The sequence below is a fragment of the Plecotus auritus genome (assembly GCF_963455305.1).
Source record: "Plecotus auritus genome assembly, chromosome: 1".
NCBI classification, from domain to species: Eukaryota; Metazoa; Chordata; class Mammalia; order Chiroptera; family Vespertilionidae; genus Plecotus; species Plecotus auritus.
The window spans coordinates 180,966,188-180,992,074 of NC_137770.1; the positions used below are offsets into that span (position 1 = coordinate 180,966,188).

Sequence of the window (25,887 nt, forward strand, 5' to 3'; positions counted from 1 at the left end):
CTGGGTCTCAGCAACCCCATGCATGCAATGTTCATGGCCCCACAGGAGTGGCTAAGGAGGCCCAGCCGCTCCTCCCCAGGGCCCCACGGGAGTGGCTAGGTGGGCCGGCCATGCCTCCCCTGAACTGCGATGTTCCCAGGACCCCACAGGAGTGGCTAGGCAGGCGGGCCTCGCCTCCCTGGGGCAGCGATGTTCACGGGGCCCGCTGGCATGGCTAGGCAGGCCGCTGCCCCTCCCAGGACCTGCGTTGGACCTGGACCCCGCGGGTGCCATCTGGCGCTGCCCAACCCACCTCCCAGGGCCCCGATGGACTGGTACCTTGCCAGCAGTGTCTGGTGATGCCCGCCAGGCTTCCCCTGGCCCCTGATGGACCTGGACCCCCAGGGGCGGGCCATGGCGCTGCCTGCCCAGCCTGCATATGCAAATTTACCTGCCATCTTTGATGGGTTAATTTGCATTCTAGCTCTGATTGGCTGCTGGACGTGGCTTGGTGTAGCAGAGTGATGGTTAATTTGCATGTTTCTCTTTTATTAGTGTAGATGCTGAAGGGTATTCTTTAAGAAGAGGAAGAAAAAGAAAAAGATAAAAATTATGAACAACAAAGTGACAACAAATATATACCTATCAACAAGTGAATCTAAAAATCAAGTGAATAAAAAATCTGATGAACAGAATAAACTGGTGAATATAATATAATCAGGGGCATAGAAAGGGAATGGGAGGTGCGGGAAGAGACTTGACAAAAATTGTACACCTATGGTTGAGGACAGTGGCGGGGCGGGGAGGGTAAGGGAGGGGATACCGGGTGGAGGGGAGCTATGGGGGAAAAAAGAGGAACAACTGTAATAATCTGAACAATAAAGATTTATTTAAAAATAGAAAGAATTCCATTTATTTCTATTTAATGCAAACGTAGTTCCTTAATTCTTTTTTTAAAATACAGTAAAAAATATTTAGACATTTCTTTAAGGCTGACTTTAGGAATCTTTGGAAACTGCTGGGATCTATCTTATCTAACTTTCCTAAGTGATGTCTTTCTAAAAGATTGCTTTACAAAAGGAAAACACAACCTACTTATGCTCACAATCTTTTCAGTAGATGGCAATTATACTTTAATTTAATTCATTGTATCTCTGCCCACTGCATTGATTTTTGGTCTGTTTCAGTGCAAGTTAACTTATTTTGATATTTTATGTCATGAATCACTATAGGAATTTAATTAAATTGATATATTAACTGTGCTGTAATTGCCACTGAAGTATTGTAGATGTCAGGCCATTCTGCTTTTATTACAGATCATGACTGGAAATAAGATGTTGCAATTCAGATTCTTTTCTTTAGGAAGAGATGTATACAAAAATAAATAACCCGAAAAGATCCATTTTTACCCAGGATCTGGAATTAGACTTTAACCTTTTAGATAGAAATTATAAATGCTTTAGCAGAGTATTTGATTATTTGTTTCAAATCTTTCTAATGTTCCCATGTTTAATGCTCTGTGTTCATGATCTGATTATTGACAAATTATAAGTTGTTTCCATTTCAATTTTCACTGATAATGTTTTCAAAATCTCTCCTGATAATCTACTTTAATATTCCACACTACATATTATCAATATAAATTCCTATAAAAATAAATGACCCAATTTAGCAAATTTATTATCTGAACACAAGGAGATTATGCACCTTGAGGTATTTATCCATGTAGCAGCCTGGATACTACATAACAGAACTAACTGGGCCAGGTGTTTAAGATAATTAAACTTTGATTTAATAAGGGAGAGCACATTACACACTATTAGACTGAAACAGTAATATCTTATTTTTCATAATAATTTAAGTTCAAGTATCTTTAATATGTTTAATATTTTTGTTTATTCAAAATTCATACTATTGCATGCAATAAGATACAAAAGTAAAATCCAAGTAGGCAATAAGTCAAATTAATCTGAACTTACCTATCCTTTTATCCAAAATTAATTTAATTCCTTCCCAAAATAGATGGACTATAGGCAAGCATTTTGGGCATTAATAAGCATTTATTTATATAAAGCTTTAATTAACCTTTAATACATTAATATTTTCTAATATCCTAAAATCCTAATTGGCTGGAATTTCCCTCTTTACCCTATAACAGGCCTTATAAGTTTGATGATGTTTCCTTAACACTCAAAACAATGTAATTTATAGTGTCATAAATAAATATTTGGGGGTAAATTAATTAAATACTAGGTTAATAAATAAGTGCTAAAATATATTTTTGGAGTTGAAAGTTCTATGAGAATGTAAAAATTAATCCAATTTTTAAATTACTAAATTTAAAAAAATAAGAATTTTTATTAAACTTCATAGTTTAGAACAATTTTAGATTTACAGAAAAATTGCAAAGATAGTATAGAGTTCCCATATACCTCACACTCAATTTCCTCCATTGTTAATATCTTCCTTGAAAATCTCAAACAACTCATGATTCAATACTGATGCATTAGTATCTCTACTATAAAAACCCCTTGGTCATGATGCCATCACACCGTAACAACCAAAGACTGGTCACCAGGAGGCTGTGTGTGCGGCGAGGTGCGCGCAGGTGGGCGGGAACTTGACGCTGGGTCCCGCCCGCACACCAGGTCTGGGTCTCACGCAATTTTGCATGGTGGACCTCTAGTATATTATAAATGTCATACATTAGTGTATTCTCAATTAATGAATCAATACTAAAGCATTATTATTCATTCATGTTCATATTTGATTCAGATTTCCTTAGTTTTTACCTAACAACAGGTTTCTGTTCCAGGATCTCATTCAGAGTTCTGTATTACTAGTCCTCCTGTCTCCATAATCTGCTCTTGTCAGTTTCTCAGATATCCCTTGTTTTAGATGACCTTGAGGGTACTAATCTGGCATCCTATATAATAAAGAGCTAATGCAAATGGTTGTCACACCCTCACACCATCAAGCTGTAAAGGCTCAGACACTCAACACTGGGGAGAGAGGAATAGGGACCAGCCAGGCATAAATGAGCTCGTGAGAGAGGAATGGGGACCAGACAGGCTGTGGCCCGGGAGAGGGACAAGCCTCCTGCCCCACAGTCCCAGGTGCCAGTGGCTGCGGCCCAGGCAAAGCCATCCCCTGTGGCTGCAGCTGGCCCGGCTGAAGCTGGCCCAGGTCCTGGGTGCCTGCAGCTGGCCAGAGGGAGGGAAGCCTGGGTCCCGGGTGCCTGTGACTGGCTGGAGGAGGGAATTCTGGGTCCTGGGTGTGGGGTGAGGCAGAGGTGGTTACAGGCAATCAGGCCAGCAAGGGAGCAGTTAGGGGCGATCCGGCAGACAGAAGTGGTTAGGGGCAATCTGGCAGTCAGGCAGAGGAGTTAGAGATCAAGTAGGCAGGCGAGCAGTTAGGAGCCAGTGGTCCTGGATTGCGAGAGGCAGTCGGACATCCCCCGAGGGGTCCTGGATTGGAGAGGGTGCAGGCCGGGCTTAGGGACCCTCCCATCCCTATGCACTATTTCATGCACCGGGCCTCTAGTTTGGTATAATGTGGCTAAATAGGTATTTGATGTTTATCTGGTGATTAAACTCGGGTTACATGTCTTGGGAAGAAGACCATGGAGTTAAAGTGCCATTTCCATCACATCATATCAAAGGTACATACTATCAACGTGATTTATCATTGTTGATGTTGAACTTGATCACCTAACTTAGGTGGTGTTTGTCAGGTTTCCTAACTGTCAAATTACCAAACTTCCTTATTTTCAATCTGTACTTTTGGAAAGGAAGCCACTATGCACAGCCCACGTTTAAAGAGTTGGAAGTTATGCTTCACCTACTTGATAGCAGAGTACGTACAGAAATTATTTGAAAATCTTCTGCATGGGAGATTTGTTCATTATTTTTGTTTTCTTGTTTATTTATTTACTCAATCATTTGGTCATATAAGTATGAAGGGACATCTAATTTAAATCAATAACATCTAGTACCAATGATAGCTATTAAAAAGGAGGGATAGTTAAAAAAAAACAAAAACACTTATGTCTGAAAGGCTTTATGACTTTCCATATATCATTTACTAGCATATGGCTTGCCAAGTTGCCTCTGCTACTATTACATACTAACAATGGTTAAAATAAAATAGTCTTAGGCACCCTTTTCTTTGATTTTATCTATCTTTGAGTTATATGCATCTTTACCAGAAAAGAAAGGGGCAAGAAATCTATTCTCAGTACCTCTTCAGGAAAAGCCAGATGGAGAAAGCTGGTTTTCCTTAAAAGTAACTTCTCATTTTCTCTTTTTTCTAACCTACATATTCAATTTTTCTCCCTATTTTAGTAAAAATATATATTTTCTTTATTTATGGAACATTTACCATGAGTTCTGTGCTGAGGATAATGAGCAAGCTTGCTATGTTTGGTTTTCACATAACATTTATTATAATTAAATTTGGTTCATTCGTAGTTAAATTGAGGAAAGCAGAGATTAGATATAGTCTAACCAACTGCATTTTTTACCCTGTGTCCATTAGGAAGTGTATAACTTTTCTCATTTCTTTCTACAATTACCTCAGATACTTTGGTTCAAATACTACATGCCTTCCAGTAGATTGTAGAATGTTCAGTACAAGACCCTAGAAGTTCATGCAAATCATAACTGGCTAATCATAGGACAGATATCAGGGAAATTTTCTTGGTGAAGCACAGATAGTACAATCCTGCACAATCATAATTGAGTTTCTGTTTTATTTGGACATATAAGAAACTGGCATGTATAAAATGAAAAGATAATGCTACATAGTGATTAGCTTGCATCCTGTAAATGGCATCTTGCATACGAAAAATGGAAACCATAAAATTGATTGCATGTTTTTACCATCAAAGACCCCATATTTTAAGATAGAAATTCAAGTCAAATTTTCTGAACTTTAAAAAAAAATGATTTTTTCTAAAAAATAAATTAAGCTGATTCTGAATCCTGGCCAAAGAAGCTGACTCTACATTAAGAATTTATGTTCACTATTATTTAATTACTAGAGGCTCGGTGCATTGAAATTTGTATACAAGGGGGTGTGTCCCTCAACACAGCCTACACCCTCTCCAATCTGGGACCCCTCGAGGGATGTCCGACTGCACGTTTAAACAATCCAGGATTGCTGGCTCCCTCTCACAATCCAGGACTGCTGGCTCCCAACTGCTCACCTGCCTGCCTTCCTGATTGCCCCTAACCGCTTCTGCCTGCCAGCCTGATCACCCCTACCCACTCCCCTGTCAGCGTGATTGATGCCTAACTGCTCCCCTGGCAGCCTGATTGCCCCTAACTGACCTCCCCTACAGGCCTGGTCACCCCTAACTGCCCTCCCCTGCAGGCTTGATGGCCACCAACTGCCTTCCCTTGCAGGCCTGGTCCCTTCCAACTGCCCTCCCCTGCTGGCCTGATTGCCCACAACAGCTCTCCCTTGCAGACCAGGTCCCTCTCAACTGCCCTCCCCGGCTGGCCATCTTGTGGTGGCCATCTTGTGTCCACATGGGGGCAGCCATCTTGTGTGTTGGAGTGATGGTCAATTTGCATATTACTCTTTTATTAGATAGGATAGAGGCCTGGTGCACGGGTGGGGGCCGGCTGGTTTGCCCTGAAGGGTGTCCTGGATCAGGTTGGGGGTTCCCTTGGGGCATGGAGCAGCCTGGGCGAGGGGCCTGTGGTGGTTTGCAGGCCAGCCACGCCCCCTGGCGACCCAAGCAGAGGCCCTGGTATCTAGGATTTATTTATCTTCTATAATTGAAACTTTGTAAAGACCAGGGAAGGCCAGGGCAGGCCAGGAAGCTTGGCTTCCTCCATCGCCGGGGAAACCCAAGCCTCCTGCTCACTCTGTGGCTGCCGCCATTTTTGTTGGGATTTATTTATCTTCTATAATTGAAACTTTGGAGCCTTTAGTGGAGTTCAGTGCTGGCCAGGGTGTGCGGGAAGCTTGGCTTCCTCCATTGCCGGGGAAATCCAAGCCTCCTGCTCACTCTGTGGCTGCAGCCATCTTGGTTGGGTTAATTTGCATACTCACTCCTGATTGGCTGGTGGGGGTGGCTTGTGGGTGTAGCGGAGGTACGGTCAATTTGCATATTACTCTTTTATTAGATAGGATATTTACAAAATTATGCTGTGATATATGGTTGTTAACATCAACTTACACTGCCAAGAATCCTCATCCAAAATTGCAATAAAGATAAGCAAATGCAATGAATTTTGCCTGCACTTAACTGCTGGATGAACCAATCTACAGTAAATATGACCATTTTAAAAGAACAGAGAAAAGTTTTAATGCAATAAAACTCCAGAAAGATCCCAATTGAATTAGATATTTGTAAACCTAATTTTACTACATGTTATTGGAGCCCAAATATTTTGCTTCCCAAATGCTATTGTAGATAAATATCCTGATCGGAAGTGTTTTTCACTTAATTCTGCTACCACTGTACAACACAATTATATTTATTGTCTTTCAGACCCTATTGATTCAAACATGTGCCTCTTTTATTTATACTACTATAACCTTGTGTATCAATTTCTTCTGAAAAATGCCTTCTTAACTAATTTAGATAAAGAAAATGCTGAAACATTTATATTAAAAATATGTGATATTTGCAGAGTTAGGATAAGTTGCATAGAATATTAATTGGAGAAAACACTTTATTTAAAGTGTTGAGATGTTATTGTGAGTGGGTTTGAAGCCATAATTTCTCATTTTTATTACCAAGCTCTGGTAACTAAGTAATATTACACTTCCATGTACAGTACTGTAATATGTTTTTAAGGATAGTACATAAAGAATCATGTGACAGTAACAGCTATTTAGATATCTTTAACCTCTCCTATGTTTAAATAAAGATTTCCTACATACACATACTGTTTTTCAGGCATGCACATAATTTATTTTATACAAGAAGAGCAAGTCTTGAAGCAGGACATGATTAATTAACACATGTAATATCTATCGATTTAAATGCTGACAGTTGTTTCATCTTACAACTTTTACACAGTATATCCCTCATTTTAGCTGCGAAGAGAGAACAATTTACTCAGCAAACAAAGACTATCATTCTATGGGACAAAGAGAGCCAGCAGGTTGACATCTGTGAATTATGCAAATAGAGGAGTAGAAAACAACTAGGTCTTAATAAGCAACTGCTATTCAGATGGAAAAGGGGAGTGGGAGAAAGACTGTTGTCAGATAATTATTAAAGTTGGGAGGGCACTTATTCCCAGGGTGCATCTCAGGGAGGACGAGTTTGTTTTGGCTTGCCTCCTCAAGTGGAAATTTAAGTGTGAATTAAAAAATGGCATGCTGAGTTTGAGAAGTGGATTCTTTTCTCTTTGCCAAAGAGAAGCATTGGATAGAGGGCAACATGTCATTGATTTTGAAGCTCCAATGCACTTTTTATACTCTCATGGTGAATAGTAAGTAGTTTAATGCTGTTTATTAGAGAATATTTAGGAATGATGTTAATAAATATAGTGTTTCCACTGTTGCTCATTTCACTTGACAGAATGTTACCACCTGCTCCTTAATATTTTTGGTTAACACAAAAATGAAGTGCTTATTAAGGAATAAAAAGATCAAATTTATTCTCAAAGGAAACATTTACACACATGTAAAGCTTATTGTACATATGACAAATTTCTTCCTAAATTAGCTAATATATGTAAGGCTCATAGATTTTAGAGATTTGAAAGGTTTCCCACTAATAAAATTTTCATCACATATGTTGTTTTATACTAAATTTTGACAAAATTGAATGTGATAGGGTTATTAGAAAATGGGATAGTACAAAGTGAATAAGTAGACCGGATGATATGGATAGGCAAGTCACACTACTCTTTGCAACTAATCCCTACACTACATAGGCAGTAAACTCAATTTATAGGCTTGGTGACATTTAAATTTTTCACTGATAACCTGTGTAATGCAATAAGAGCAATGCTTAGTAAGTTTCAGAAATCACTGAATAAAAATCATGACTAAAAGAAAGCCCTAACCGGTTTGGCTCAGTGGATTAAGCGTCGGCCTGCGGACTGAAGGGTCCCAGGTTCGATTCCGGTCAAGGGCATGTACCTTGGTTGCGGGCACATCCCCAGTAGGGAGTGTGCAGGAGGCAGCTGATCGATGTTTCTCTCTCATTGATGTTTCTAACTCTCTATCCCTTTCCCTTCCTCTCTGTAAAAAATCAATAAAATATATTTAAAAAAAAAAAGATAAAGAACTGACAAAGGAATTTTAAGAAAATTTAAATCACAAGAAATGTGCTACCTCTCCAAGAACTGAGTTCATAATATGCTTTCATTCTGGTAGTAAATTGTAGTTCTTTGGTTTCAAAATATAGTATGTGATATTCTATATGACTTCCATAGCTTTTGTCTGAGGGCAGCTGTAGAAATTTACAAGACACCAGTGAATGAGAAAGCTCTTCAATTCTTGGAACCTAGATATACCCCCAAAAAGTGATGAGCTGCGCACTCTGCAGCACTGCAGACCATGTGGGTGGTGATGGAGAAATTCTCTGGGTACTGTTGGCAAGTTACCCTGAGTCTCTAATGGAAGCAAATTATATAGTACTTTCTAAAGTGACAGTATCACTCTAGTAATGTGCAGATAAAGTGTTCCACTGAAATCTAATAGCTCAAACTCGCCAGAAATATTATTAAAATAATTGCTTCCTCCTACTTTATCCTTCTTTTTTTTGGCAAAGTGCTACTTCATGTGACAGCAGGTTTTTTAAAAAAAAGAAGCAATAAACTATAGCAGGACACAGAAACGACAATGGCAGTGATCTCCCTCTTTAATAATTCTAACGTATGACTGCTGAAATAACACACAGCCTGCAAAGCTGCCTTCTAATAGAACAGTTGTGGAAAATTGAACTCCTGCTCATTGTTCCAAAGGTCATGAGGTTTGAGGGGGTTCTTTTTCTTTTGGTAAATTATTCAGCTTGAGTATTTATTGGCTTGTCAAAAGGAAAGTATTGTATGAACTGTCTTTGTTGCTCTTCAGTGTTTCCTAATTTGATTGTGTTCTTTTCTGTGCATAACCTCAACAGAAAATTTCCATCTCTCTTTATCAAATTCCAGTACAGAGACCTCTTATCTTTGCTCTTTGCTGCATAGATCAACCTCATGAATCAGACAAATATGACTTAAGTCAATGAGACAGAATTATAATACTGAGTGAACGGAGAGTTTGGGTTTGAATTTTTGTTTCAAGCTTGATCAGACCATTGCTTTTATTAATATTTGGGAGCAATCTTTAAAAAAGAAATCTACAATAAGAGAAGTGGGGCTAATTTTGAACGAATTGCTGGAATTAAGAATATCTACAGTCATCCTATCTAATAAAAGAGTAATATGCAAATTAACCATCACTCCAACACACAAGATGGCTGCCCCCATGTGGTCAAAGATCCTGCCCCCATGTGGACACAAGATGGCCACCACAAGATGGCCAGCCAGGGAGGGAAGTTGAGAGGGACCAGGTCTGCAAGGGAGGGCAGTTGGGGGCGATCAAGCCTGCAGGGGAGGGCAGTTAGGGGGAACCAGGCCAGCAGAGGAGGGAAGTTGGGGGCAACCGGGCCTGCAGGGAAGGGCAGTTGGGGGGAACCAGGCCTGCAGGGGAGAGCAGTTGGGGGGACCAGGGCTGCAAGGGAGAGCAGTTGGGGGGACCAGGCCTGCAGGGGAGGTCAGTTAAGGGCAAACAGGCTGGCAGAGGAGCAGTTAGGCATCAATCAGGCTGGCAGGGGAGTGGTTAGGGGGTGATCAGGCTGGCAGGCAGAAGTGGTTAGGGCCAATCAGGAAGGCAGGCAGGTGAGCAGTTGGGAGCCAGCAGTCCTGGATTGTGAGAGGGATGTCCAACTGACCATTTAGGCCCAATCCTACCTGGATCGGTCCTAAACGGGCAGTTGGACATCCCTCAAGGGGTCCCAGATTGGAGAGGGTGCAGGCTGCGCTGAGGGACACACACGCCCATGCACGAATTTCGTGCACTGAGCCTCTAGTCTATATTATAATAGAATGGCAAAATCTTGTTTTTCTCAGCCCTAATTCTACCACAGTAAGATCTAAACAATTTCTACATTCTTTACTTTAGTTTGTAGATCAATTCTGAATAAATTTTGGTTGCAACCTGGGGAGTTCCATTACTGTCCAAACATGCTTGTCTTTCATCATTATTTTCTGTGTCTAATGCTGGATATATGAGGCTGCATGTGGAATACATTTTCACAAATTCAGCCACCTTTTATTTTTCCATACCCTCTCAAGAGTATGAGACCCCTCAGGGGATGTCCAACTGCTGGGTTAGGCCTGATCTCACAATGTACTTATGACCACTGTAATCCTTGCACCTAGCTATTTACATAAAATTGAATATTTTTTATTGCTTTCATATGAGGAACAGTGGTCTCTTCAAAATTTTGTCTTTCTCAGTGAATAGCTCTCTCTTCCCATGTATCAGAAATTTCCATTTATTGATTATCTTGGGTGTACCTAGAACTAAGCTACAATAACTCCATTTAACTTTTACAACAGTCATATGCATCAACCAGATGGGCGATCATCAACCCGATGCATATGACTGTTGTAAAAGTTAAGTCATTTTCTCACAGTTCCATTTCCCCAAGATGACAGGGCTATGATTTGAACCCAGGTTTAAATAACACCAAAAGTCCAGGCTCTAATTTATTTCCATGTCACATAAGTGCTGGATTGCTTTAAAATCAAATTGTACTGATAGGAAATATTAGGTTCTAAAGTAGAGACTGTCAATACATGAGATATCACTGATTCAATTCATCCAATAGGTATTGACTTCTGTGATAACACAAAGGTCACTAACATGCCAACCTACTATTTCTAGTTCCCTTTGTCCTTATTTGTTACTAGAGGCCCGGTGCACAAAATTCATGCACAGGGGGGTGGGGGTTCCTCAGCCCGGCCAGCACCCTTTCCAACCTGGGACCCCTTGGGGGATGTCCGACTGCCGGGTTAGGCCTGATCTCACAATCCAGGACTGCTGGCTCCTAACCATTCACCTACCTGATTGTTTCCAACCACTTCTGCCTGCCAGCCTGATAGCCCCCTAACTGCTCCCCTGCCAGGCTGATCGTCCCCAACTGCCCTCCCCTACCAGCCTGATCACCCACAACCGCCCTCCCCTGCCAGCCTGATCGCCCACAACTGCCTTCCCCTGCTGAGGCCTGATCGCCCACAACTGCCTTCCCCTGCCAGCCTGATCTCCCATAACTGCCCTCTCCTGCCATGACCTGCCTCCTCCACCGGGACCTGCCTCCTCCATGTGAGGTGACAGAGACTCTGAGACCAGCCTCCTCCGCACCACGCAGAGCTGCGGGACCCCCAGGCCTCACACACATGGAGTGACCGCCAGGCCCTGTCTTTGCTGTGTGTGGGGCCATCTTGTGGCAGCCATCTTGTGACGACATCACATGAGGGCATTGCGTGAGGGTGTGACACCACCTAGGCTTTTATGATATAGGATAATTTCCACCTTATTCTCTTGGCCTCTGGTTCCATCTTTTGTCTCTTTACTATCTATAGCCACCAATTTGGCTCAGTTCCTGACTTCATTCCAGCTTTGCCTCTCAGGTTTTGTTAACTGAGTGCTTGGCTGTGTAGGTTCTTCTTTACTACTTGGGTAGACTTCTCACGAAGAGCTGTGATCTCCCAAGGAGATCGCATACAGCCTTAGCATTTCAAGTGCTGGCTTCAACTCAGCAAAGCCTGATATTCACCAATCCAAAGAAAACTTCCAACTGGACTAGAGAAAAGCCTCTGCCGGGAAAATTGCAGATATAATCTGCAGTATATTTCTTGATCTATGGTTGACAACATTTTACTATAAAAACCTGAATACCTAATGTTTAAGGTACTTAAGTTAATATGAAAACCAGCTTAAGATGGTGGAAAAATATATATTGAACAGTGGTAGTTTTATTCATGGGCTTTCTTATTTTAATTGAAGACTCATTTCTTCCCCCTTGAAATTTCTAAATTGTGAACCTTTGCATTAATATAAGCTTTCTGCTTCTGACTTGGTTTACTAGACTTCACCTGTTCTGACAGTGTTGGCCTAGAATGTAATTCCCATTTCTGTTAAGCTTAATGCCACTTCCTGTTCTCATTATCTATTGCTATGTAACAAAGTACCTCAACAATTAGATTCTTAAATCCCACCATTTTGTTTTTCTTGTGATTTTTACACGGAGAATCTGGGCAGTTTGGCTAGTGACTCCTCTTTTCCTCAAGACATTGTGGTCCCTTGCTGGCTTTCAGTGAGCAATAGGCTTTCTGGAGGGCCCAAGATGGCCTTCACTCACACATCCATTGTCTTTGCCGTTTAGGCTGGAAGACTGAGTCAGCTGGAACTGGTCACCATATACTCTCTAGCAGGGGGTTCTTGATGTACTTGAACTTCTCAAATGGAGAATCACAACTCCCAGAGATCAGGATCCAAGACACATGAAGCAAAACCTGCCTTTTTCTTATGTCTTGGGTCCTGCAACTGCACAACATCGTATCTGCTGCCTTCTAATGATCATAGGAGACACAGGCCCACCAGGTTCAAAGGGAAGGAACATCAATCCCACTCTCAGTGGAAGGAGTATCACAGAATTTGTGGCTGTCTTTCATCTCAGGTACTCCCTATACTCTGTCCATTTTTCTCTCAATTTTAGTTTGTGTTTCTATTCGGAGCCTGAAAATCTGAATTCAGTTCATACTGAAGTAATTGATAAAATTCCTTGGTTCTAGTTCAATTCCATTCATTCATTTCTTAACATACTTTGTCACCTATTACATGGTTGAGTGTTACAAGAAGCAATGATAAGAAAGTAATACAATAAAAAGCAATTTTCAAAATATGGACTTTGTTGCCTGGCTTTGAAACTTAGCTCTACCATTTATAAATTATGCAATCTTAAACAATGTACTGGAGCCTCAATTTCCTCTTTTGTAAAGTGAAGATTAAGAAGCTTATATTATGTGGCTATTTCAAATATTGTATAAAATGATGTATATTAAGTACTAAGCTATATTGTCTCACACTCAAAAGCACTAGCAGAAAAGAACAGTAGCTATGATTAATAGCTGTTATTACTACTCACTGTGTGAGCCTGAATTAGTCATTTAATATTTCTAGGACTCCTCTTTTACATATGTCATTGTTCTATAAAATTAAGAAACTTGAATTTTGTTGTTGTAATGCTTATGGTCGTTACAGTAAAAAGAGAGAGAGCAAAATCAGCGAAGGGTAAAGACTCATGGAGAAAAGTCCAAGAAAAATCAGGCTTCCAGATATCTCCTCTGAGTGGGGTAACATGGGAACATAAGATAAACTTCTCTGGACAAATTAGTACAGCATGGCTCAAGCCTCAGGCATACAGAAACACTCTCATTGGGCAGAATACTCCAAGAGTTCAGAAATCATCTCCCTGGAGTGTGAAGACAGGCCTTCCTTGGGAGGTGCATAGATTTAGCAACCTAGGTCAGCTGGGATTATTCCTTCCTTCCCACATACTACCATGTTTCCCCGAAAATAAAACATCCTCCTAAAATAAGACCTACTTATAGGTTTCCTTCTGAGTGAAATATAAGGCATCCCCTGAAAATAAGGCCCCCATGCTCTGTCTCAGAATGAAAATTAATTTACCATAAACTGGTCACTAGGGCCGCCCCGACTGGGGTCTAACAACCAGTGACGTTACGCGGAGTCCTGAAGTCACTGCTGTGTGGAGGTGGAGCGAAGGTCGGAGTGAGCGTGGGGCGGGAGAGAGGAGGAGACTTTCGCAGATGCGTGTAGAAGAACAGGAGGATTAGAGCGGATGGGACGCGGCGAAGGTGGTGAGTGCTGGTCTGTCTCTGGTGACACTACCTGATGCTCGCGGCCGCCTTCATGATGACTGAAGGTTCTCAGTCAGTGGCAGACCCTGCTCCAGCCCAGATCCAGGCCCCCACAAGCCCAGTGACAGTCCCCAGGCAGGCCCCAGGGGGTAAATATCTGATAAAGGGGTAGGGGGGATGACTGGTGAAGGTGTTCAGTGGCACAGGGGTGGGGGGAGGGGGATCACATAAAATGACACAGGAGGATCAGAGGGGGCAATCAAAATGACACAGGAGGATCAGAGGGGACAATCAAAATGACAAAGGAGAATCAGAGGGGACAATCAAAATGACACAGGAGGATCAAAAGGGGTTACTAAAATGGTAATCCCCCCTCTGATTCTCCTGTGCCATTTTGATTCCCCCCTCTCATCCCCCCTGTGTCATTTTGAGTGATCCCCCTCCCCCCACCTTGATAGCCCAATTCCTTTTTTTTTTACCCCTAGAAATGAGCGCAAAAAGAAAAAGCTACTCCGTGGAGTACAAGAAAGGAATCGTGGAAGACTCTTGGGGCCAAATCTTACTGCTTTCTGCAAAGACAAGATGTTGAGTATCTGATTGGTCCGAAAATGGCGAGCAGAGTATGGTAACCTCATTGAACAAGTGGACAAGGGAAATGCTAAAAAGTGCAAGTGTGGATCAGGTCGGCAACCATTATTTTCCAAGCTGGAAGACCTGATCTGTGAATGGGTTGTTGACAGGAGAGCAAAGGCTTTGGTTGTGAATAGGGCTCAGATTCAAGAATTTGCCCTTGCAATGGCACCACAGTTTGACATAGCCCCCGAAGACTTCAAAGCATCACAACACTGGCTGGATAATTTCCTTCAGCGAAGTGAACTGTCTTTAAGAAGATCTACAACATTGTTTAGGTTGGAAGATACTCAAGTTATTAAGCGAGCACTTGCATTCAAGTCCTTTATTGATGATGCTGACTTCTCTAAATACAATCTTTCCAACATGATTGCTATGGATGAAACTGCAGTGTTTATGGGCCAATCATCTCAAACAACAATTGAACAGCAGGGTGCCTCCTTAGCGTACATTCCCTCCACTGCTTACGAAAGTGCACGTGTTTCCTGTATTTTGGCAATTCGTCTGGATGGCACTAAAATCCCACCTTTAATCATTTCTAAGGTCAAGAAGGAAAAGATTGAACGTGTTTTGGGCGTTTTTACTCTTGAAACTGAAAAAGCCTGGGCCACACAAGCAGTTATAAGGAAGTGGGTCGATTTAATGCTGCCGCTTGTTATGCGAGGGAGCCAAAGAGGCCTGCTAGTCTGGGATGCAGCCAGCACTCACCACGCTAAAGACATGAAGACATTTCTTTACGAAAGAAAAATAGATCAGATAATGATTTCCACAGGAATGACGGCCTATCTCCAGACTCTTGATATTGCAATAAACAAACCATTCAAAGACAATTTGCGCATGGAAATTAATGACTACATTGAAAATAGAATGGAGAGAAATCAGCGTGGAAAATTTGTGAAACCTAAACTGCAAGAAGTTGTGACTTGGGTGAAGAATTCATGGGAGAAAATCACTGACAGTTGCATTGCAAATGCACTGCGAGCAGGCTACCTTGACAAGAAGTACTCATTTAAAGACAGTGCTATTGCTAAACATGAGAGATTTGGTCCACTGATTCTGAAAGAAATGGAGTCACAAGAAATTCACCAGGAAATTCAGGAATTGGATTGTTATGATGATGTTCCAGAAGATGATGACATGATTGTCATTGAATAAATGAGTAAATTCTTGATACTGTAGGATTCACAGTTTGTCTGGTTTGTGTTGACAACTACCGTACTAACGTACCGTATACAGGTAATAAATTTCCTTTATTTTCATTTAATAATAAATGTGTACCGAAAAATAAGACATCCCCTGAAAATAAGACCTAGCGTGTCTTTGGGGGCAAAAATAATATAAGACACTGTCTTATTTTTGGGGAAACACGGAACTCTAAGATGCTAATAATCAGGGAGCCTGGGTGCATGGCATATAGGAAGTCTGTTCATGGGTTCCCATTTTTTTGATAAAAATAAAATTGTTCTAAAAATTAAAGTCTATTAAAAATCAAAATTCAATTAGAACAGTAGAATATTTTAACACTTGTCTTCAAGTTGTTTTATCTAATTTAGATTGTATTATAAGAAATTCTATTGCAGTCCTAGCCAGTTTGGCTTAGTGGATAGAGCGTCAGCTTGACTACTGAAGGGTCCCTGGGGGTCCCAGGTTCGATTCTGCTCAAGGGCACATGCCCAGGTTGCGGGCTCGATCTCCAATGGGGGCATTCAGGAGGCAGCCTATCAATGATTCTCTCTCATCATTGATGTTTCTATATCTCTTTCTCTCTTCCTCTCTGAAATCAATAAAAATAGGTTAAAAATAAATAAATTTTAAAAATAAATAAAAAGCCTTTAAAAAAAAAGAAATTCTATTGCCTTACCTTTGCCTAGTACCTTTAAAATTTCTTTTATCTTTGTGTTTATAAGCAAAGGACTGAACCTTTTCTTATCAATACTAGCTTTTATTATTTTTAGTAGCCAAAAATTGGAAAAGGTCCAAATATCCATCAACTAATAAATGGTTAAATAAAATGGAGTGTTCTTCAGCCACAAAAAAAGAATATAACACTGAAGTATCTTACAGCAAAACTTGAAAACATCTAAGTGAAAGAAGACAGACATGAAGAGCACATATATGATTTATGTGAAATTTCCAAAATAGGCAGATTCAGAGACAGAAAATAGAGTCATATTTTCCAGAAGATGGAGAGATAGGGGAAATTTAAAGTGACTGATGATAAGAGTTTTCTCTTTGGGGTGATGAAAATGTTCTAAAATCAGCAAAAATGGTTACACAATATTGTGGACACGAATATCTACTAAATTGTACACTATTAAAAGATAAATTTTATGGTAACGTGATTTATATATCAATTTTTAAAACTAGCTCTCTATCACAAATAAGTTAGGTTAATTTTCACCATCTGCTCTGTTTTTGTGCACCAAATTGGCTGACAAATCTATTTTAAAAATAAACATAATTCTAATGTATCTAAGTAGTCCCTTTGGACAATTTCTTAACCTTCTTCCTTTCTCATTCCATTACAGATATGCACACAATCCTTTACCTTTACAGAGTTTCACAAAAATTAGTGTAATAAGAACTCTTCTTTCTCTTAGACCGCCTAGCATTGTTGCAGCAGTGGAATTCTTATGATCATCATGACTTATTAGGTCTACTAATATGTGGATAAAATAGACTGAGTAGCACAGTAGTTAGGCAGGAAATAGTCAACTGCTGCATTTCTATACCTCTTTAAATTACAGCTTGATACATTGTTAGTAACATTGTTCTAAGTGGAAAAAAACAACAGGGTTTTTGTTTCGGTACTTGCTTCTTTCGGTTTTTATTTGTTTTGTTTTGCATCATTACAGAATTGTGTACAACCAGCAATAAGACTGTACTTTCTAAATGTACACACAAAAGCCTGGACATCATTTAATATTGAAAACTCCATGCTTTAATGGGATTTTATAATGTATACTAGAGGCCCGATACAAGAAATTCATGCAAGGGGCTTGGCCTCTGCCTCAGCTCTACCTCTGCGGCTTTGTCTGGAAGGTCGTCCAGAAGGTCGTCCAGTCTAATTAGCATATTACACTTTTATTATTATAGATTGTGACAAGTATACTTTATTTCTCTAATTTGGTAAAATTAAATTTTTTTTTTCCTGAAATGAATTATCTGTGCATCTTGGTTTAGTGATGGTTTCATTTGTAATCAATTATTTACATCTTAAATTTTACTGATATTAAAAGAATCCATGATATAAACAAACTTTTTAAATGATTTCTGTAGAGAAAATAGCTTTAATTAACAGCTTATCTTCCACTTGCAGGTTTATGAAAATATATGCCCAAACAAATAAAATGTAGAAGAATCTTTGTCAAAGAATGAGATTATTTTGACTACAATGAAATGCTTTGTTTCTATGTAAAGAATCCAATCTGGGTAACTCAAAGCTAAATATTATTCATCAAAACACATTAGTAACATCTCTGATTTATAAACAAACCTAATGCTTATCTCTGTTTTGTCACTTCAGAATGTTACGGTTATCTTACTTGCTTAAACCTGTTTGGGGAAAGGTATGGAGATTAAGCCTGTACATATGTGTACATACATGCTCATGCACTCACAGAATTCTAAAATTTGGTTTTCTGTTAAAAAGTATCTAGCCTTCATTTGTGGAAGTTGATACAATAAAGAAAAGTTTTAACTTTTTAAAATAAAATTAATATATAATGTAATATTAAAGGTGAACATAGCAACTTGCTATATGTGTATATTACAAAATGATCACTAAAATAAGTTGTTATCATTCATCACCATGAATAGTTACAACTGTTTTTACTAGTGATGGGATTTAACCTTTAAAAACTGAGTTTTTGGTGTTTTCTGTAAACTGTTTCTTAAATCACAGGCAAATTTTGACTTCCAACTTTAGTAAGTCTATCTCAGAGGAGGAAGATATGCCAAACTTCATGCTCAATAGGTTTTTAGGTCATTAGTCAAATATAACCATAAAAAAAGTTTTCACAAAGTCGTGACTTGCTAATTGACATGGTATTGCCCTATAGAGAAAATCACACTTATTCATTCTGAGTGAGATTTTCCTTTGAAAAACGTGATCTGTGAATGTTCAGTTCTTGCCAACGCAGATTTTATTTCCAACTTTTTATCAACATCACCTCCTCTGCTCAGTTTCTTTGATGTCACCATGTCTGCTCATTCATTTTTCAGTCTGAAATTTACCAAGATAGTTTTTTATGCAACAAATAATAGTATACATGGACTATAACATAGAGTAGCTTTAACTTGAAGGTTAAAGCAAAATGCAGTTCCATCCCTCACCCTAGATTTTACTTTATATTTTCCCTTTAAGTTGTTATACTAAAAAATATTGCAATAAAGTACACCATGAAAAATGTCCATCTCTTATGTCCTTCTGTCCTGTATATATCATGTTTTATTGGAAAATAGTCTGTTAACTGGCTGCAACATTAATATTGAATATGCATGCATGTGTATGCTCACAGGCATGCTATTATAGTAGGTAGTATTAATGGTTAATGCAAGTAAACGATTGTAAGATGCATAGCAATAAATTGTCCTGATTCCTTGGTGTGGCTTGAAATTACCTCTCTACCTCAGGATAGTGATTTTACTCACAAACCCCTGACAGGGTGGAGAACATTTTTTTCCTTTGAATAAGAGTATTTACTAAAATAACATAAAGCTAAATCAAATAGAATTATTACAACAAACAAGTATTGGGAAGTTAAATACTTGTGTGTTTTTCTATTTTTCCTATTATAGACTTCTATAAATTTTAAATACTCTTTTAAGATATCCACACTGTATAAATAATTAGACACAGTGGCCATCAGACTAAGGTGGCCTTAATGCCTCAGTAGCCTTTGTAATCAAACCAAAATCTAAGCCAGAGTCAATGCACTAAAACCTGAGAAAATGAAACTCGGGAACAACCAATCAGAAACCCTGGGCAACTAGGCTTTTCTAAATAAGACAATGCTTAAGCTGTGACCAATAAGGGACTTCCTTGTTTTGCTTCTTTAGAAGACCCTCTCCCCTAGCTCCTGTGGGAGGATGGCTTCTGTATACCTCTGGTTTGGCACTGCTTGGTTCGAACCAATGTGTGCTCCAAGAAGCTCTTGAAAATTTTAACGCGCTCCAGTGTATCGTTTAAATTACTAAATGATTAGCTTCACAGTGTCTTTTAATGCAACCATGTACAATTGAATGAAATATCCCTTTTCATTGAGTGTACATTTTCCACTGCTCTCTCTTAATCTCCTAGAATAGATTCTTAAGATCTCAATTTCTTTCCATAAAACACACAAGACGTTTGTTTTCTGGATTTTATTTATTCTTCCTTAACAAAATTGGGCACACATATTCTTCAAGTTGACCATGAATGTCCCCTTGAAGGACTAAAAATAAATTCACAGTCTCCCTTTAACTGACGGACTTAAACTTGATCCACTGATTGGCGCCACGCACTTCAAACGGTGGATTATCGCTGTAGATATGATGGGCTATTTCTTCCAGAGCTGGTTCAGGATCACTTGTAGCAAACTGGGCCGCATCCTCAATTTCTTTCCTGACGTCCACATCAATTTCCTTCAGCTCCTCGACACTGGCCAGCTGGCTGTCGACCATTCTGTCCCGGAGAAGCATGATGGGATCGCTCTTGCTGCGCACGTCCTGGACTTCCTTGCGCGTGCGGTAACTGACGCCGGGGTCACTCATACTGTGCCCGTGATAGCGGTACGTCTGCAGCTCCATCACCATGGGCCCCTTTCCAGACCTGCAGTGCTCAGCTGCAAACTTCGTTGCCTCCCGCACGCAGAGCACATCCATTCCATCCACCCTCAGCCCGGGGATGAAATGGCCCCTCTTGTAGTAGTCAGTGCTGGCGGCTGCTCTCTGGGCGGCTGTTCCCATGCCATAGAGGTTATTCTCACAGATGAACACGCACGGCAGTTTCCACAAGCTTGCCATGTTGAAAGCTTCGGCGATCTGACCCTGGTTGGCAGCGCCATCCCCGTACAGGGTCAGGCAGATCTCGTTGCTTCCCTTGTATTTGCAGGCCAGGGCAATCCCGGCTCCCAGGGGTCCCTGAGCGCCCACGATGCCGTTGCCCCCGTAGAAGCACTTGGCGTACATATGCATGGATCCGCCTTTTCCTTTGGCACAGCCTCCCCTGCGCCCCGTCAGCTCTGTCAGAATGGACCGCACGGAGAGCCCCCGGGTGTAGCACAAGCCGTGAGCCCGGTACGACGTGATGACGTGGTCGGTGGGATGGATCCCGGCCTCCAGGCCCACGCAGCAAGCCTCCTGGCCATCGCACAAGTGACAGAACCCGCGAATGAATTTCTGTTTATACAGCTGGTCTGCCTTCAGTTCCATTCGGCGAACCATCTGCATCGCCTTGTAGTATTTGAGCCCCTCCTCCCGGGTGAGCACTGCCGTCACAGGGGGACCTTCCTCCAACCGATAAAGGTCACATTTCTTCACGTCAAACGTGGCATTATGGGAGGAGTTACCGGCCGCCCCCAGCATTCTGCTGGCGGGCTTCGGGGCGACCCGGGGCAACACGCGGGACACAGCCGCAGCGAGCATCTTCCTCATGGAGGGAGGTCAGCAGACCACGGCGGGCACCTCCCAACCGCCCGGGCCCGCTCCTCCGCGATCGCGCATGGCGACACAATGGCCTCGCTGGTGACCGAGGCCACGTCATGGGCGCTGGGCCGATCGCTGGCCGCCAGCCTGGAGGGGTGGATTGTTACTGGGCCTTCCGACTGCAAAATTAAGAATAAAGGTTGTTTCTTATCCTGGAAGACGGGGCTGAACTGCACACTGATCTTAATTAAGGCCATTGGCATTGCTGCACCATAATAGTCTGAGTCCTTTTCCCGCTAACTGCTGCATAGCAGTGCTTCCGGACCGTGTACCAATGGGAGAGAGGAACAAACGCAGTTCCTAAGGCACACCGGAGTTCTGACAGTTCAAACCGAAGATATTCTCATGGGGAGTTCTATTAGATCTTTCTAAAAATCCTTAACATATGCATGAAAGTTTTAGCCTACTTGAAAATATACCATATGTAGTTTAATGTAAAAAAAAAAATCTACAGATTATTTGCAGTTTAAATACTTAACTTAAAAACAAACACTTTTTAAAGAAAAGTTGGTGCTCCAGCAGAATACACCACATCCATCCTTTTCCTGTTTTCACTTGGGGAGGCAGTGAAGCAGGTACAAGCCCCAGCCTGAGAATAATAATAGTCTAAACCCAATACTAAGCTTTGCTTGGTGTGGGGAAATTGAAGGCAGGGCTGAGATACAGATTGATGTAACAAGTTTTTTTTTATATGGCATCTTTCTTATAATCCTGAATTCTTTCCAGCCAATTTTAGTCCTAATTTCTGACCAATTTACTTTTTAAAATAATTTTTTTTTAGTCATTTCCTATAATGTCTTTAACAGGTTCCCATAGAAAATATCAAGATTCAGGTGATTTTGTCTTTTGCTTTTATAGCAATCTAAATAGTACCAGTATTAGTCTGGAAAATTAAAAACATGTTCTTACTAATGCCTCTTTATATAGTAAACATTAAAAAGTGTAATTTTTTATAAAGTGACCCACTCAACAATATATAGTTTGGACTGAAGGAGAGCAATACTGTGTTTGCTTAAGCAACTGGTAACAGTTCAATCACAGGACAAAAGAAGTCTCCGGTCCAGGTTTACAAAGATCACGTATCCTGTTTCCATATTATGCTTTTACTAGGAAGGTGATTTTGTACCTGAATAAATCAATCATGACTGGAGATCCTGTTCTATTTAGACTGTTAAGGAATTCACCTTAATGTATACTGTTTTATATCCACTGCCTATTTGTAAATAAACATACAAATAAAATACAAAATCCCTGTTTGTAAATAAATTCTTACCCAAATTGCCCTAGGGCATATTCAAAGCAGCTGCTTTCTCTTTATCTAGTTGCAAGTATTGTTTTGGACACATCTTTTGATAGTTAGGCAGGAAGGATAAAATAGCTTATTAAAAAGTTATAATTTCTCTTAAAATTCCATCCTCCTCCCACCTTCTCAACCCACTCATCATAATGGGTTTCATTTCTTCACTCATTTTAAAATTCTGCTGTTGGAATTCGTGGTCTTCTGTGATGTTTGCTCCCTCTTTGATAGTTAGCCTGTCTCTGCTGTTCTCTTTCATTCCTGCAGGTATTGGAGATCTCCAGGGAGCATTATCTCCATGAGAATGAGAAAAATGACACTGCAGGATGGAGCAGTAGTGTTAATGGGTCACTGAGTGACAGCTGAGCCTACTCTCAGAGGTATCAGCAAGCCTAGCACTGCCAGGAACACAAGAGCTATGAAGTAAAGTGTGCCAATTTAATCTTGTCACACATAGCCCGGGCTGCAAAGATAGAGCTCCCCTTAAAAGCCCGGTGTGACAAGGCTAAATCCGACCAGTGCCAGAGGAGAAACATGCAAAGATGCCAGTTGGGAAATACCTGTGCTACAGGTCGCCACAGAAAAGGGACCTACTTTTTTTCAACAGGCTCTGGTTAAGATAATAAATAATAAAATGCGATACTTCCAGTGACTTTTTGGACATTATTTACCCTATATCTTATAAACTATCTTACTCAAAGATAGAAGAAATTATAGTTGCATAGTATGATGACAAAATATTTCCATTAAATTGATTAATCCTGATAATAATTTTTGAATGTTTACAGTATTTTTAAACCCATTCACATTTTCAAAGTAAAAGTGAAATTTTCAGATGCCAGTGTAAAAGTTTATAACTCCCCAAGGAGATCTTCTTATCTTCCTCTATCTAGACAAGTTTCAAGCTAAGCATAGACAATACAGTTAATGGTGTGTTTTTCTTCAAATGTCTTGTCATTATTCAATAATAGGTTTATTACCAAACAGAACTAAGAATGTTGTGCACCGGGCCTCTCATATACATGTTCACCACTGAAATGTTCTTTGCAATTAAAACCCCCATAAATTCTAAGATTTTAATTAACACAGAAACTCACTTTTAATATATTTGAAATTAAAGGAAAACAGATGAGCACTTTTATAAGGCCAATGGTAGGCTTTACATTTAATTAACAAAAAAAAACTAATAAAAGAGAAGCTAGTGATTATAGCAGCAGTCATTCATGTCAGTGTGACAGAATTTCACATTTCATGTCTAATGGTTGATCCTAAAGGGGCATTTCTGAATTTATCTTTGAAGTGTCACTCCCATTGCATCAATACCATATAAAATATTTTAAAATGAGTGACAAGGAAATGTTAAAGAAAAAAAAAGAACAGTGTGTTTGAAGGATATTTAAATTCATCCAGTAATAATTGCATATTTTGCCAAATGTTAAGTGAATAAACCTGTTAAAAAGTGAATATTTCTAGATAAATAATATTAGATCTCATTATATGATTAGTGGCAATCTATTTTTTTCATTGCACTAAGATTTGATGATTAAGAGTGATAAGTAAGAACTTACTAAAAAAAAATTGAGTTATATATAACTCAGAGAAAAGTTTTACCCATTTGGTCTATTACTTTATCTCCTTTGGGGAAAGGGAAAATGTCAGTACCATATATTCTGAAAAATAATGACAATCAAGCAAGATTTCTCTTTAATCTATATAATAAAAAGCCAGGGTCATAACGACAGTTAGGACCCAAGGCTTGATCAGACCTGAAGTCAGTGCTGGGTTGCCGTAGCGACCTGGCACTGATTGGGGCTGCTGCTGGGGCCCCAACCCAGCACTAACTGCCTAGGGGGCTGCGGATAAGGCCTGGAGAGAGGCCTGCAGAGAGAGAGGCAGGGTCTGATCTGTAGCCTCTGTGTCAGCCATTGATCAGAACTTGCCTTTCTTTCTCTCCCGGCCTGGCCAACAGCCAGGCCTCAATTTCTCTCCAGGCCTCCATGGGGCTGCTGATCAGTGTGTTGCCTTTCTGACCAGGCCCAGTTGATAGACCCAGAGATGCTGACTGGCATAGAAACCAACCAATCAGAACCAAATCTGGGTAAAAGTAAGGAGCCAATGGCTGCCTAGGAGGCGGAGCTTTTGACGCTGACTGGCATAGAAACTGACCAAACAGAACCAAATTGATCGACAGAGGAGGGCAGTTGGGGGTGAGATCAGGCCAGCAGGGGAGAGCAGTTGGCAGCTCCATCAGGCAGGCAGGCAGAGGCAGTTAGGGGCGATCAGGCAGGCAAGCAGAGAGGTTAGGGGCGATCAGGCAGGCAGACAGAGATGTTAGGGGCAATCAGGCAGGCATGCAGAGGGGTTAGGGGCAATCAGGCAGGCAGGCAGGTGAGTGGTTAGGAGCCAGTGGTCCCAGATTGTGAGAGGGGTGCCTGACCGTGGGTGTCTGACATCCTCTAAGGGGTCCCCAATTGGAGTGGAACCCCCCTCCATGCACGAATATCATGCACCAGGCCTTTAGTGTTATAATAAGTGCGGTCATTACAGAACAGTTTAGAACTGTTGGCAAACTTTTTTTTCTTCTCCTCACTCCTATCATAATTCTGAAGTATCTATCCTATATAATAAAAGGCTAATATGTAAATTGACTGAAGAGCAGAATGATAAGGTTGCTATGATGCGCAATGACCACCAGGGGGCACAGGCTGGGCTGAGGGACCCCCTCAGTGCACAAATATCGTTCACCAGGCCTCTAGTACAGCAGTCCCCAACTTTTTGAGCCTCATGGACCCACCAGTGGTCCGCGGACCACCGGTTGTCAACCGCTGCTCTAGTATATATATATATATATATATATATATATATATATATATATATATATATATATATAAAAGGCTAATATGCTAAGTGTCCTTCCCTCCATCAGGTTAATGATGTCACATAGCAACGCCTGGCTTCCTCTTCCTAGCGACTAGCCTCCTTGGAGTTTCTTCAGCCCAGGAACACAGGTGGAAACACTTTACACTGTAACCAAATGTCTGTGAAGTGTTTTCCCGTGTCTCATCTCACTTTATCCTCACAAAAGTCCTGGAGTAGGTAGATAGGAGACTTGGTGGAATCCTATTTTCTTTTCATTAGCCGGAAAATGGAGATTTAGAAAGTTTAGAAACTTGACCCGACTGAAAAGAAGTAAGAAATGGTGAGCCTTGAAAATGACTTCAGGTTTTCTCACTGCACAGAATATAGTCAAACACTGCTGTAGTTAAATATTTTACCCTTTGTTCTCCCTGCGTGATCTACAATAATAATCAGCTTTGTATTGATATTTATTGCTGATATTATCTGAAAGAGAAGTTGGGATGCTTCACTGGACTGGAAAAAGTTTAGTTAAAT

At 40.6% G+C, this 25,887-nt stretch overlaps 1 protein-coding gene across 1 annotated transcript; it reads right to left on the reverse strand.

Moving 5' to 3' along the window:
* Positions 1-19,970: 19,970 nt before the first annotated feature.
* On the reverse strand, positions 19,971-21,146 carry PDHA2 (pyruvate dehydrogenase E1 subunit alpha 2; the record flags this gene model as incomplete). The annotated part of the gene is made up of 1 exon (XM_080659509.1): positions 19,971-21,146. The coding sequence occupies one exon, from the start codon at positions 21,144-21,146 to the stop codon at positions 19,971-19,973; it is 1,176 nt and encodes a 391-aa protein (XP_080515635.1).
* Between the last annotated feature and the right edge of the window lie 4,741 nt (positions 21,147-25,887).